Source organism: Antechinus flavipes, chromosome 5 (assembly GCF_016432865.1).
Source record: "Antechinus flavipes isolate AdamAnt ecotype Samford, QLD, Australia chromosome 5, AdamAnt_v2, whole genome shotgun sequence".
In the NCBI taxonomy this organism is placed as follows: domain Eukaryota; kingdom Metazoa; phylum Chordata; class Mammalia; order Dasyuromorphia; family Dasyuridae; genus Antechinus; species Antechinus flavipes.
The window spans coordinates 114,203,520-114,216,687 of record NC_067402.1 but is presented as its reverse complement, the minus strand read 5'-3'; the positions used below and the strand labels follow the sequence as shown (position 1 = coordinate 114,216,687).

At 40.9% G+C, this 13,168-nt stretch overlaps 1 protein-coding gene across 2 annotated transcripts in view; it reads left to right on the top strand.

The window, feature by feature from the left end:
- The window catches only part of NRF1 (nuclear respiratory factor 1), a 130,595-nt gene that overhangs the window by 100,003 nt on the left and 17,424 nt on the right, over nucleotides 1-13,168 (top strand). For both annotated transcript variants that reach the window (XM_051962834.1, XM_051962833.1), the window contains exon 10: nucleotides 1,383-1,507. In XM_051962834.1, the coding sequence (XP_051818794.1) occupies nucleotides 1,383-1,507 (125 nt within the window). The remainder of the gene's footprint in view (nucleotides 1-1,382; nucleotides 1,508-13,168) is intronic.

Below are 13,168 nucleotides of genomic sequence, written 5' to 3'. Positions count from 1 at the left end.
ATTTTTGAGAAGTCAGGGTCACCTTTATACTGTGATGAGACAACAAAGAGGAACTGCAGTACTCTGCAAGGCTCTAGGTCAGGGGTCCTCAAACTTTTTAAATAAGGGGCCAGTTCACTGTCCCTCAGACTGTTGGAGGGCGGGACTATAGTAAAAACAAAAACTTTGTTTTGTGGGCCTTTAAATAAAGAAACTTCATAACCTTGGGTGAGGGGGATAAACATCCTCAGGCTGCTGCATCTGGCCTGCAGGCTGTAGTTTGAGGACCCCTGCTAGGAAGATATTCACTAAACCATCCACAATCCCTTTCCTAAGGCGACTTGGGATAAATCAGTGGCTTGCATTTTCAACGTGGTTAGTCAGTTGTGGCAATGTATAGGCTCAGAATAGAATAAAATAAACTGATACATGTAGATATAAAAATTATGATTTGACCTCATTTTGTATCATGTTCTGACTATCCAGACTTAAAATGTCCCATTCTGCCTTGCGTGCTTATTGATAGTTTCATTAATTGGGCCATTGCTCCTGGGGTTTATTCTGGGAAGAAACATCAGTGAATTTGGGGTGTAGAAAATAAGAGGGGGAAAATGGTATGTAAGTATCCAGAAAGGTAGTTTCTGCCAGGGAATGAGCCTCTCCCTCCATTCTACAAAATGTTTGGACTGCAGCAAAGAGGATTATCATTTTGCTGTGTCTGGTAAAACAAGGAAGCTTTGGCATTTACTGATCATTTTAAATTATTTATAAAAATCTTTGATGATCTCTCCATGGGATAAAGTGGAGAGACTTGAGAAAACTTGGGAATACACATGGAAGTCAAGCTATCTACCCAGCCACCCTTGTGATTTCATTGGAATTAATAACCTAGTTATTATTTAACATCAGTTAAATATTAACAAGGCTAGTTGTTGGGTTATTCATTCCAATAATCCATCTCTTTTGCTACAGAAAGGCCTGTTTCCAGTGGGCTGTCTCTGTTATTATAACAGAGAAGGGAAAAGAAAAGCTGAGGGATTATCAGTGAAGACTAATGGCACATGCATTGTGATTATGGATCACAATCCCCACTATTTGTAGGCACTCAGTAAATGCTAATTGGTGTTGATAAGGAAGAGAATAATAAAGGTTATCCCTTCCCATCCCAAAATACATACTTCTTGAGGCATTTTTCATTTTTTAAACTGCTTCTGATTTTGTCCATTAATATTTTTAAAGCCATTCTTTGGTTTCTTGGGCTTGCCATTAAGCCCTTGGTCAGGGGATCACAGTTGGGTCCAGAAGGGTTAGTGAAGAGAGGGTGGGGGAGGCCCTCTGAATTGCTTCAGCTTCGTGTCTCTCTTCATCTCATACATCCTTCTCTCTTAATCTCGTGGCTACAGTGAAGCCGCCGCCCATGCTGTCGCCACCCTGGCTGAGGCCACACTTCAAGGGGGAGGACAGATCGTCCTGTCTGGGGAAACCGCAGCAGCCGTAGGAGCACTTACTGGAGTCCAGGATGCTAATGGTAAGAGAGCATAAATATTTGATTGAATTTCTTCCCTGTTTCCACTTAAACCCTCAAGACATGACTGACAGCAAAAACAACCCTACTTCCCCCACCCCCAAAAAAGGAGATTAAGCCTTGGTTTGAGTAGTAACCAAAGAGTGCTTTTCTTTGTGGCAAACAGTTAGTGCCTGGGGATCCTTGGCCTCCTGCGGGGAGGTGACCTAAGCTCCTGTCTATCGCTCTCATTCAGATTTTGAAAAGTAATTTAGAAATGGAAGAAGCCTGATTACTTTCCTGGCCCATCCCAGATTCTATCCACGGGTCCTGATGAACTCCCCGCGTCTCAGAAACCTTTAATCCCAGTCATCGGTGGAAGGCAACTTGGGAAAGTGTTTTCCTGGCAGAAAATGCCATAGTGATGGCTGCTTAATTGTTTATTTGAAAGAGGCTTTGCTCTCAGGGACTCTCAGTCTTCTATAGTTAAAACAGGATAGATTGTGTCATCCTGCCTCATTTCAACTCTAAAGCTCTGCCCTGCACTCCTGGTTGGTGGGCCATAGTTAGTGCTGGTAAGCTCTGATAATCAGACACTTGGAGTAACCTGGTCCACACTTGATCAGCATCACTCTTTGGGTTGCCATGCTAGGTCTGCTTCCTATTTTCTCTCAATTCATGGACAATTTCCGGTTTTGGTTAACAACATATAATCATACCACCATTCCCCCTTACCTCTTCAGTTTTGTGAATGCCATTGCCACTTGTGCCTTTGGTTTGAAAGAGGCAAAGTTTACAGAGTAGCAAAAACTACCCAATTCCAACTGGTTTATAGCTCAATTACTCAAAATTGTGACTTCTCCATAGAAATTACTACGAAAAATGACCCAAAAAGGAAAATCAGTTCTTGTTATGCTTATCCTTTGAGCTGTAGTTTGGGGGGTTTTGTTGCTTTGTTGCTCTAAAGAGAAAACAAGAAGCTTCATAGAGGCACTGATAACCATAAGGGGAAAAAAAAAAACCAAAGGTATGTTACATGAGATAATGTTAAAAGTGATAGAGAAGAGAATGATTATATGTTCCAGAAAGGTCAAATACAGAAAATATTATAATATCCTATAAGAGGCGGGAGAAATCAGGTGCTAAATAGTAACTTGTCCATTTCTCTAGGACACTGGGTTTTAGGGGCATGACCCAATTGAACTGCATCAAGCTCCAAATTGCAAACAATTGCAGTATTGCATGCATCTAAGAATGATTATGTTCAGAATTAAGTGAATTTTTAATAAAGGTAACAAAAGGTTTGCAGAATCTCACCCTTATTTTAGTCTGCTCATATTTGTCCTTTATTCTGAGTGTTCAAGAATTAAAAAAAAAAAAAGCCCAAAAACTTTTAAAGGAAAAAGAATGATCTCTTTTTTTAATATTCATTGGAAAGTGCAATTGTTGCTGTTATATAACTGATCAAAATATTTCCTTGGATGATTACAAAGGAGATTTTGTTATCTATTCTGACTATTTTTCTCTTTCTAGGAGTGGGAGCGGGGGGAGGTCAGAATACTCAGCTAAATTCAATTTCCCCCTAACCCCATCTCTTGATAACAGATTTATTTAACAGTCAGTTGCTGCTTCTTTCTTCTTCTTTTAGCCAAGATATAGGTGATAAATTCAATCCCTGCCAACTGTACATATCTCTAGTTATCTATACTCGTGCTTCCCTGTTGGACATTCAGGTTCTTTTTTGCAACTAGGAGAAAAGGAAATTTCTGGTCTGAGGCCAAATAAGTCAGTAGGTATTAGAGCTAGTCTATCTTTCTAACGTGACTGCTGGGATTTACTGAATTCTAGCCTTGAAGCTTGTAATTATCATTTTCCCTGAACTCAACATTTGTTCTTCCACCTTTGCACATTCGAACAAGCCCCTTCCTATGTCTGGAATGCACTTCTACTTCATCTCTCCTTTTTTAGAATTGTTATCCTTCATTCAAGGCTCAAGTGTCTCCTCCATTGTGAAGACTTTATTTCCTATCACCAAGTTCTCCCTTTTTCTCTCCCTCTATCATCACTATGTATTTGTATTTATTCATCTGCATACCTGTCCTATAGGTATTGCTTTACTTTTTTGTCCATCTAGCATGATGTCTTGTACATAGCAGGGGCTTAAGAAATATTAGTTGAATGAAATTCAGTTCATTTTGCTTTTCCTGTCCCATAAGGTCATCAGGTGGTGTCATACTTTATCATATCATTGATAAGTGAAAAACAACTATTTTACCTGCATGTTGGAACTCTAGAGACTGAGTCTGGCCAGCATCAAGTAAAACTCTTTGATATTTTCTTTTTATCCTTGCAAATTGCTCTGTGATGCCAGCATTTGTCACATCTTATGATAATAGATTGTAGTTTTTTCCCTGTGTACTGAGCTACCATCACCTAAGTTCTTTCTATCAGAAAAACCTAGTAAATAGTTTGACTAAGTATTGTTGTTTTTAACTGACCTGAAAATAGACATTACTAGAGGAAAAAAGGCCCCAGTTCCAGAAAACCTAATTTTGATATAGATCTTAGTAGCAGCGCTCTCCCCTGTGGTGATTCAGCTATCTTTCTGGGCTAGGGCAGAGGAGAAATTCATTGAGGGAAAAGAAGAAAGGCATATGGGACCTATCTGTGCAGCTTTAACTAAGCTATGAATAGGGCATTGGGAGATGGTGTCAGGGAGAGTTTTTGGATTCAAGTGGAAGACTAAAACACAGCATTTTCTAGCTTTATGCTATTAAATGAATTCTGGGCTCTCAAGTCTAGTTTGAAAATGGGCAAGGAATGCTTAGACATTATGGATGGCAGTGACCTCCTAGTTACCTTGTGCTTGGTGTGTATTGGAGCCAGTAAAGCCTCAATGGGCTTGCCCAGGGCTGCAAAGAGCAGCTATGGGGAAGGTCCCTAACCCCATCATGAGGATGGATTCCTCTTCTTTTGTCCAGGACCTTTTAGTTCCTGAAGCCATCCTTTGATATGTGATGCTCTTTCAACCGTTTTTGATGCCAGAACCCACCTGCCTTAAAGAGTCCTGTCCCTGACACATAATTGTCTCTCCCCTAAGCCTAATCTAATCTCAGTCAAGGTCCATCTCTGATGGAGGAGAGGATAAGAGTTTAGGGAAAGGGGAATGTGTGCCACAGAAAAATGACCTGTGTTGACAGTTAACCTAAGGACTGGCATTGTTATTGGAAAAAAGGAAATAAACATTTATTAAATACCTGCTGTGTGCCCAGCATTGTGTAGAGTATTTTACTAATGTGATCTCATTTGGATCCTCACAATGATCCTTGAGGTAGAGTGTTATTTTCTCCATTTTACAGATCAGGAAAGTGAGGCAGGTCAATGAATAGGTTGAAGAACATGGGAGAAGAGAGAAGGAAACTTTCTGAGATGTATTAGAGAGCTAAAATGGCAAGATTAGGCATGTCGGAGGAGTATGAATGAGGCGTCAAAGGTGACACTGAAGTTATAAGTATGGGTGACAGTATGATGATACCCCAAATGTGTGAAGGTGTTAGATGTAAAGTTAACAATCAAGGGCACAGCCTGAGACAGAAGCTCCCTTCTATCCCCAAAAAAGAGGCAAGAGTCTGTATATCCTGCAAACTAATTTGAATAATGAAAAGTTAGTGTCTGTAAAGGCAACCCCATCCTGCTAATAGGTCAGGTTTTCCTAAGATCTTATTGTTATAAAATGTCTCCCAGATGTCTGTAAATAGCTTTGGAAGATGTGCCTACCCATTCAGCAGATGAATATAATTTGTTTACACAGATGTGAACCCTTGATTTAAAAAGAGATGAAAACTGAGCTTTTGAAATGATCATTTTTCAGTTTGGTTTTTCAGCACTCTTTTATCATATCCTTTTTTGAACCCAAGAGGGCAGCATTGATCAATTCCCCATTCATTTAGCACTTTTGTAGCAGTGCTGAGGTCTCTGCTTTCCTGGGGTCCATCTCCGTAGCTCCTGATCATGCTACCCTTGGCGTGCCTTCTACCCCTCGGGGCTCACTTGTGTCTGGGGTCAGACGTGCTGAGATGACTGTCCCCCCGCGTCTGGCGGCCTCCTGACTCTGCGCCAAAGTGCTTTCAGCGTTGGATCTTTTACTTTGTGCCCAGAGGAGGCAGCAAGGTGGTTCAGTGAGGAGAGCCCTGGACTTTAAAGCTGCTCCCTTGCTCTGTGTGTGTGTGTGACCCTGGAAAAATCTCTTAAGCTCTGTTTGCCTTAATCCACTGGAGAAGGAAGTGACCGACCACTCTGCTATCTTTGCAAAGAAAACCCCTTATGGGATCATGAGGAATCGGGCCCAACTAAGCAAATGAATAGCAGCAGTTCTGACTAGTCAACTTAGTCGGTACTCTTGGCGCGGGCCAGAGTCTGGCTGCCTCGGTTTGCCTTGACAGCAGCGCGGATGATGTGGTGTTCTCTCCTGATTAGTGCTTCTCCCAGGCCCATCCACCAGAGCTAAAAATAGCCCCCATTAGTTCTTAGCCCTGCACACACCCAGACTTCCCCTTTAATAGCGGGGCTTTTTGAGCACTAACACCATGATAAAAAGGGTCCCCAGAGCTTCCCGAAAGGCACGGGGCAGTAGAGAGCCTCTAGTTCCCTCACAACGTGGCCCACATGGCAGGGACAGGCCAGCCACCTCACGGACCTCAGCCTATCGTTCACCCCTCTACTTTGTGATAGTTTCCCTCTGATTTCTGGCCAGGCTCCTTAATAAATGGGAAATGCTCAGTCCCCTACCGCTTCTGGTCTTGGTCTAGCCATAGCTTGACTTTCTGCCCTTGCTGCTTCTAGCCTAGTCAAATGGACCATTTGAAGAGTTTGTGCTCTCCCTGCAGTCATCCAGCTAATGTGGGTCCCCAGTCCTCATGACAGCCCTTCTCCATCTCTCTGACTCCGCCCTGCTTCCTGTCCCCGAGAGGGTTCATCTGACACATCTTCCATTATTGGAGAGTGAGGACTTAGAGACCCCCAGCTGTCATGGCTGCTGCCATCCTGGTACCTTCCACGTGCCCTGAATTAGGGGAAATGGACTGGAGGGTCGAGTCTGTTTAAAAATTAAAGCTGATTATAAGGTATTAACATTACATTTAAAGAAATAGCCAGCAGCCCTCCCTATTTATCTTCACTGCAATATGTTCCCTTTTGTTCTGGCCTTTCCTGGCACAGAAGTATGGCTATTAAAAGGCTCAGACACCATTGAAGGGGCTCGCCCAAAAAAAGGGTTTAACATGATAAATGGCGGTGCTGTGACACTGTGTAGTCTGTGATTCTTGCTAAGACACAATTTTCTTTAAAGCCAGAGCAGATTTCATCTGCCCGTTGTACTAACCAGCTTAATGGCAGCAAGTTTGGATGGAATGGAGAACATGGGCAAGGGGAGGTATATGAGATAAGGGAATGTGAAGTGTTTCAGATCATAAAGGGCCTTAAATGCCAAGTGAAGGACTCTGAGAGGTAGCAGAGTAGGGTAATCTTGGGCAGAGCAGCAACATGACTAGGGCTATACTCAGGAAGGATTATTAAGGGAGGATAGGAAGAGGAAGAGTGTGGACCTAAGAAAACCTTTGGGGAGACTATTGCATTAGCCTAGGCAAATAATAATGAAGCAGTTCATCATATATATGCCATTATCCTTGTTTACTGATTTCTTTACTTCTTCCTTAGTCCTTTCAGCTTTTATTTGACAATACTCAAACCAGCAAACAAAACATTCCTGGTTTGGTTTGGTTTTCTCCCCTCTTAGGGAATAGATCTCACTTCCTACTTAGCTGTGATAATAGTTATGCTTATTACTTTTAAAAACTTCAAATCTGGCCTCACATATTTCCTAGTTATATGATTCTGGGCCAGTCACTTAATTCCATTTGCCTCAGTTCTTTCATCAATGAGCTGGAGAAAGAAATGCCAAACCCATTCCAGTATCTTTGCCAAGATAACCCAAATGGGGTGATGAAGAGTCAGGCACAATTGAAAAACAACTGAACAATAAAGTTTGTGTGTGTGTGTGTGTATACACACGTACCCACAATTGGGATTCAGTGACTTGCCCAGGGTCACACAGCTAGGAAGTGTTAAGTGTCTGAGGCCAGATTTGAATTCAGGTCCTCCTGACTTCAGGGCTGGGGCTTTATCCACTCCATTACCTAGCTACCCCAATATAATTTTTTGAAGAGAAAATAGAGGTGGGGGGGGGGGCGGGGAAGGGGTATGGGTGTTAAAGCGGCAAGAAGAGTAAATGGATTAAAGGAAAGGAGATTGACATCCAAGAATGGTCATTGAGGTACTCTCATCTCCCAAGACTACCCAGATGAGAGAGGGTAAAAAGGAGATGAGCATAACTGAATCCTGGGGAGACACCTTACCTTGTTCTCTATCCCTCTCTGTCTCAGACCTCTCCCCCACCTGCCCCCCATTTGAATGAGAGGCTCTCATTCAAATCCCTTATCTGCCTTAAGAGGAAAAAAATATATAATGGGATGCTGGTCCTGATGATTAAATAATTTCCTAGGGAATGGGGAACTGCTGTTTTTTGACTTAATGTGTGATGGTGAAAATGAGAAAAAGGGAGTAAAGTGTAAGGACCTGTTGAGGTTAAGCACTCCCTGGTTTTATACATTGTCAAGCACTTCCTAGTTAATTCTGAGCCAAAACTGAAATCCACATCTTTCTCAAAGTACAGTAAGAAAGTATTCCCTTTAAGTCTGTGGAATCTGGCATTATTTTTTAGATCTTCCACCAACACATGGCGGGTGATTGTCATGTACCTCACGGGCAGCTCAGAATTCTTTCCTAATCCCCATCATAGTAGAGTGTGATTACTAGGTATATCTCACCTTGCTAGATGCTCCATCCCCATCGATCAGCTTGATCTTTATTGTTCCAGAATGCCAAAAATACAAGCAACTAAAACACACACAGATAAAACATCTCAGAGAGTAAGAAATAGCTAAATGAGGACAGAGTAGGGGCCCCTTTTGGTCCTCTGGATCTAGTGAAATACAAGGTGGTATTAGTGTTATTATTTAAAATCCTCCAGGTGCTTGCCCTCCTTGACCTTGGTCATATCATCTTACTCTCTTTGTGTAGTGCTGGCCTTTCCCTTCACACAGTCTTGGAGCCCTGAGCCCAGACTTTATAACACCTTTTATACTCACCTTCCCTGAATCTCTCCAGCTCAACAACTTTGTCTCATTTCAATTCCTCTCTTAAAATGATTCTTCCCAGCTTTTTCTTGATTATTACCAATAGCATCATGGAATAGTATTTATGTCTCTAATTCTCAATTGCCCACTTCCCTAGTTTGTCTCATATGTTTGTTACACATACCAGGACATGTGATTTCATCAACATGGTCATATCCATCACCTAGCAAATCTCTACTCCAAAATGATTTTAATATATGGTCTTTGGAATTGCCTATAGCCAAATTACTCATCATCTTAAGACCAGATTACTATTAAGTCTCTGTGAACATAGCGAGGCTGGTCCTATGGTACATACATAGTCCATTAATAGGCCCAAAGTGAATCCTTTCCTTTCAGGATGACTTATGAGAATTCAGGGTCATTTCCATGTCATGATTAGGTATTAGAGAAGAATACTAGAGGACTATGATTGTTATACCTAAAGCTTTACGATAACTGAAAATTATTAGGAACATGTAATCTTAACCAACATAATACATAGTGTTGCTTTATTTAAAACAGTTGCCGTGTTCTTTATGCCATTTAGGATTTATAAGCAAAAGATGGTATCTGTGACCTTTGGAATTTAAACATAGAGTCCTGGAGCCAACTTCTTTTATTTAGAATATAACCTGTAGCCATTAAGCTCCAAAAAAAAAAAAAAGAGTGGCTCCTGCTATATATTTTTCAGGCCAAGACAAAAGCAACTACTATTGATCCTCTTTGTTGACAGGAAATTTGAAGAGATAACTTTGATTGGGATGCCAGGATAGACCTCAGTCAAATTATATTTCAGTCCTACCCTTACCATAAATTAGAAAAAGAAAAGTGAAAATCATTAGACATAGTATAACAAATATCCCCCATTTAGAACAAAAATCTCTTTTTTAAAGGAGACAGGGAGGATTAGATAAACAGACCTGAAAAGATCTCTTCTTCATTAGGAAAAGAAGGCAAGTCAGAGCTGTGGCCAGGGAGAGGGGTGGGGGGAGGAGGACATTATGAAGGATGCAACCTGATCTGAATGGGAAGCTGGCTAGAGGCCTCGGGAGCTGCTGCAGTGGGGTATGGCATCTTGAAAGCAGAGAATGTTTCTCTCTGTATCCCTCCCCACCCCCACACTGGAAGATAAGGCAAAATCCCTTCTTGGTTAACTTTCCAGACAGTGTCTTTCCCAGTTAGGTTAGCTTCTTTTCCTCACTTAATTGTTTTCATCCCAGGAAGAGTTTGGATATAGCTGAATTTTGGAAAATATTCCATTCTCTTTTGCTTCTGGACTGTTGTTTTTTGGTTGAAAAACAAGCCCAAATGTATGCATTGTTCTTTTTTCTTCTATTCTCTCCTTTTCTCCCTGTCATTCTCTTATTTCTTCCCTTTTTTCACTTGTGAAAGCCCTAAGGTACAGAACTATATTTCACTAAGGGAAGTAGTTGGAGAAAGGGGATTCAGAGGGTTGAGGGTTTGCCTTAGGGGATAATTAGTGCTAAGCAAAACAAATTCTAAGGATACACAAAAAATATTTCTAACTCTTTTTGAAGTGACAAAGAATGGAAGTCTGAAGGAGTACAATTGTGGAATGGCTGAACAAGTTAGGGTATGTAGACAGGATGGAATATTACTGTGCTTTAAGAAATAGGAGATGTTTTCAGAGAAATCTGGGAAGACATAAGCTAATGCTGAGTGAACAGAATCTGGAGAACAGTTTATACAATGTGGTAAAGATGAGCAATATAGTGTAGACAGACAATTTTGAAAGACTTTGGAACTCTGATCAGCATAACAACCAACTTGATGACTAATAATAAAATGTCATACTCATCTTCTGATAGAGAGATTAGGATTCCAGAGTATAAATGAGAGATTTTTTTTTTTTTTGAGATGGCCTGTATAGAAATTTGTTGGGCTTGACAATGTTTGTAAGAATCACAAAGAACTTTACCCACAAACATTCTTATAGAAGAGGAAACCAAGGCACAGAGAAGTCGAGATTTGCTCATAGTCCGATAGCTAAGAGGTATTGGAATAAGAATTTAAACCCAAGTTTCATGATTCCTAGGCCAATGTTTTTTCTATCCTAGCATGACTTGTAATAGATGGTTTTTTTTATTTCCTATGGTGAATGGTTATGTAAATAATTATTTTATAAAATAGAATTATCAAAAATGTTGTCACAAAAAAATAAAATAGAATAGAATTATTCTATCTATGCTTTTAAAAAATACTTCAGAAATTCCATTCATAACATTTTCCAAAGCAATAAATATATATAATCTGTATTATTTAAATTCATCCCTAAAATCTAAGTGAATTAGGGAAAACAAATAATCACCTAAATTATAAGAAGTTGGAACTGATCATTTAGGAGCATTTATTTTCTTATTAATTCGGGTATGTAGGTATTTATTAATACCAAACTTTCTCCTTGATAACACTCTCAATCCCACCTCTTCCTGCTCCTTACAACACTATTTTTTCCTCCCTCCATCTCTCCATCTTTCTGTCTCTGTTTCTCTCTCTGTCTCACTACCACTTATCTTCAGTCATCATTTTATCTCAAGTATTTAGCACAGGTACCTTATACATTGTAGTTACTGTTTATTTCAGTCACGTCCAGCTCTTCATAACCTCATTTGGGATTTTCTTGGCAGAAATACTAAAGTGTTTTTGCCATTTCCTTCTCCAGCTTATTTTACAGATGAGGAAACTGAGTCAAACAGGGTGAAGTGACCTTCCCAAGTTCACACAGCTAGTGTCTAAAGTTGAATTTGAACTCAGGTCCCCCTAATTCCAGGCTTGGTGATCTATCCACTGTGCTGCTTTATCCTCTGCTCCACCTGTCTGCCTTACACATGATAGGTATTTAATAAGTATTTATTGAATTGAGTTTGTGGATAGAATGCACAGAGATATTTGCTTCTCCCATAGAACATGAATGATTAGTTATGGATTGATTTTGTATATGGGGTTGGGGGGGGGAGGCGTTGAAGGAATGAAGGAGACAAGGATCATTTTAAAAGCCAGAATAGTAATTTCAAGCATCATTTTTCTAATTCTGAATGATTCTTTTAATCTCTTAAACTCCCTTTAGGTAGAACATGCTTTTTTTATGGCATATGTGATTAAAAAAAATTAACATATTAAAAAAATGATATAGATGTCATCATCACCTTGTGGACTTATTTAGAAATGGAAACAGGCCTCTTAAGACACTGCCCATTACTTATGACCTATATTGAATGGAACATTTATTTCCTGTCAGGACAGTCTAATCTTGGATTCTTCCAACCGTTTTCTTTGAAAAGAATATAAATTCCAGCTTGCAATTCTTCTTCTCCAAACACATAATGTTCTCAATCCCTCTCAATCCTAGTATCTTCCCTCTTAATTATTTGCTGTTTGTATGTGTCTGTTTATGTGCATTTGTTGTTTGCTATCTCGCTCATTAGACTATAAGCTCCTTAAGGGCAGGGACTACCTTTTGCCTCATTTCATTTGCCCAGCACATAGCAACAGGACCTGGCACATAGTAGGTACTTGTTAAATACTTACTGCCTGACTGACTCAGAAGTTCATCTTGGACAGTATCATGTGGTTGTTCTTCTGAGTAAAAAATGATTTATTTGAAATGATGAGAAACCCGAGTGCCTAAGCACTGTATGTAATGAATTCTTATGTGATACGGAGCTGCTTTGGTGAATACCCAGGTATTAGTTGAAAATGGCCAGCTGATAACACTCCCACTGACCTTATTGCAGCCCACTCATTTAAATTAATCAATGGGCCCAAAGCTGCTTATGGACTGTAACTCTCCAGGAAAGTACGAAGTATTTTTCTAAAAAAAAAAGTCCCTGCCCGGGGAGGTGTCCGCCACCCCTTGCTGCCCTCTGGAGGGCCTGCCTCCATCCTGTCTCCCAGTGACCTTCTCAGCCCGAAGACAGCTTGGCTTTGCTAAAAAGCAGCTCATGTGACTGCAGTAATCCTCAGCCAGTAAACAGCTGGGCAGGACGGTTGAGAGAGGAATTGGCCTATTTTTCCCTGCATTGCAGACTCTTCAGAGCATGAGACTCCGAGATTTGAGGCCTCCGGCTCTGCCCCGGGAAGCGGAGTGTTCCCCCAAATGTGGATCTCTGATCTAGCCCTGGGTGGGTGCTACGCCAGGCTTTAGAAGGGCACCAGCAGGGATCACCTAACCTTTAGGCCTTTGGGAGAGTTTTGGCTTTCGCCAGAACGTGGCACCCTGCTGTGAAACGGGGAGCCTTTGGATCAGTTCCCAAGTGCTTTTCACTCCAGAGCACCCAGAAGATTACACCCTTGGGCCCTTTCTTAGGAGAGGGACGTGGTAATTCTCATTCCCTCTAACTTATCCCTACCCCCTTCACAATGACCTCCTCTGGCTTCTACTTATCCTCTGTTATCCTGCTTCAGAATAGCTCTCCAAAGGACATGACTG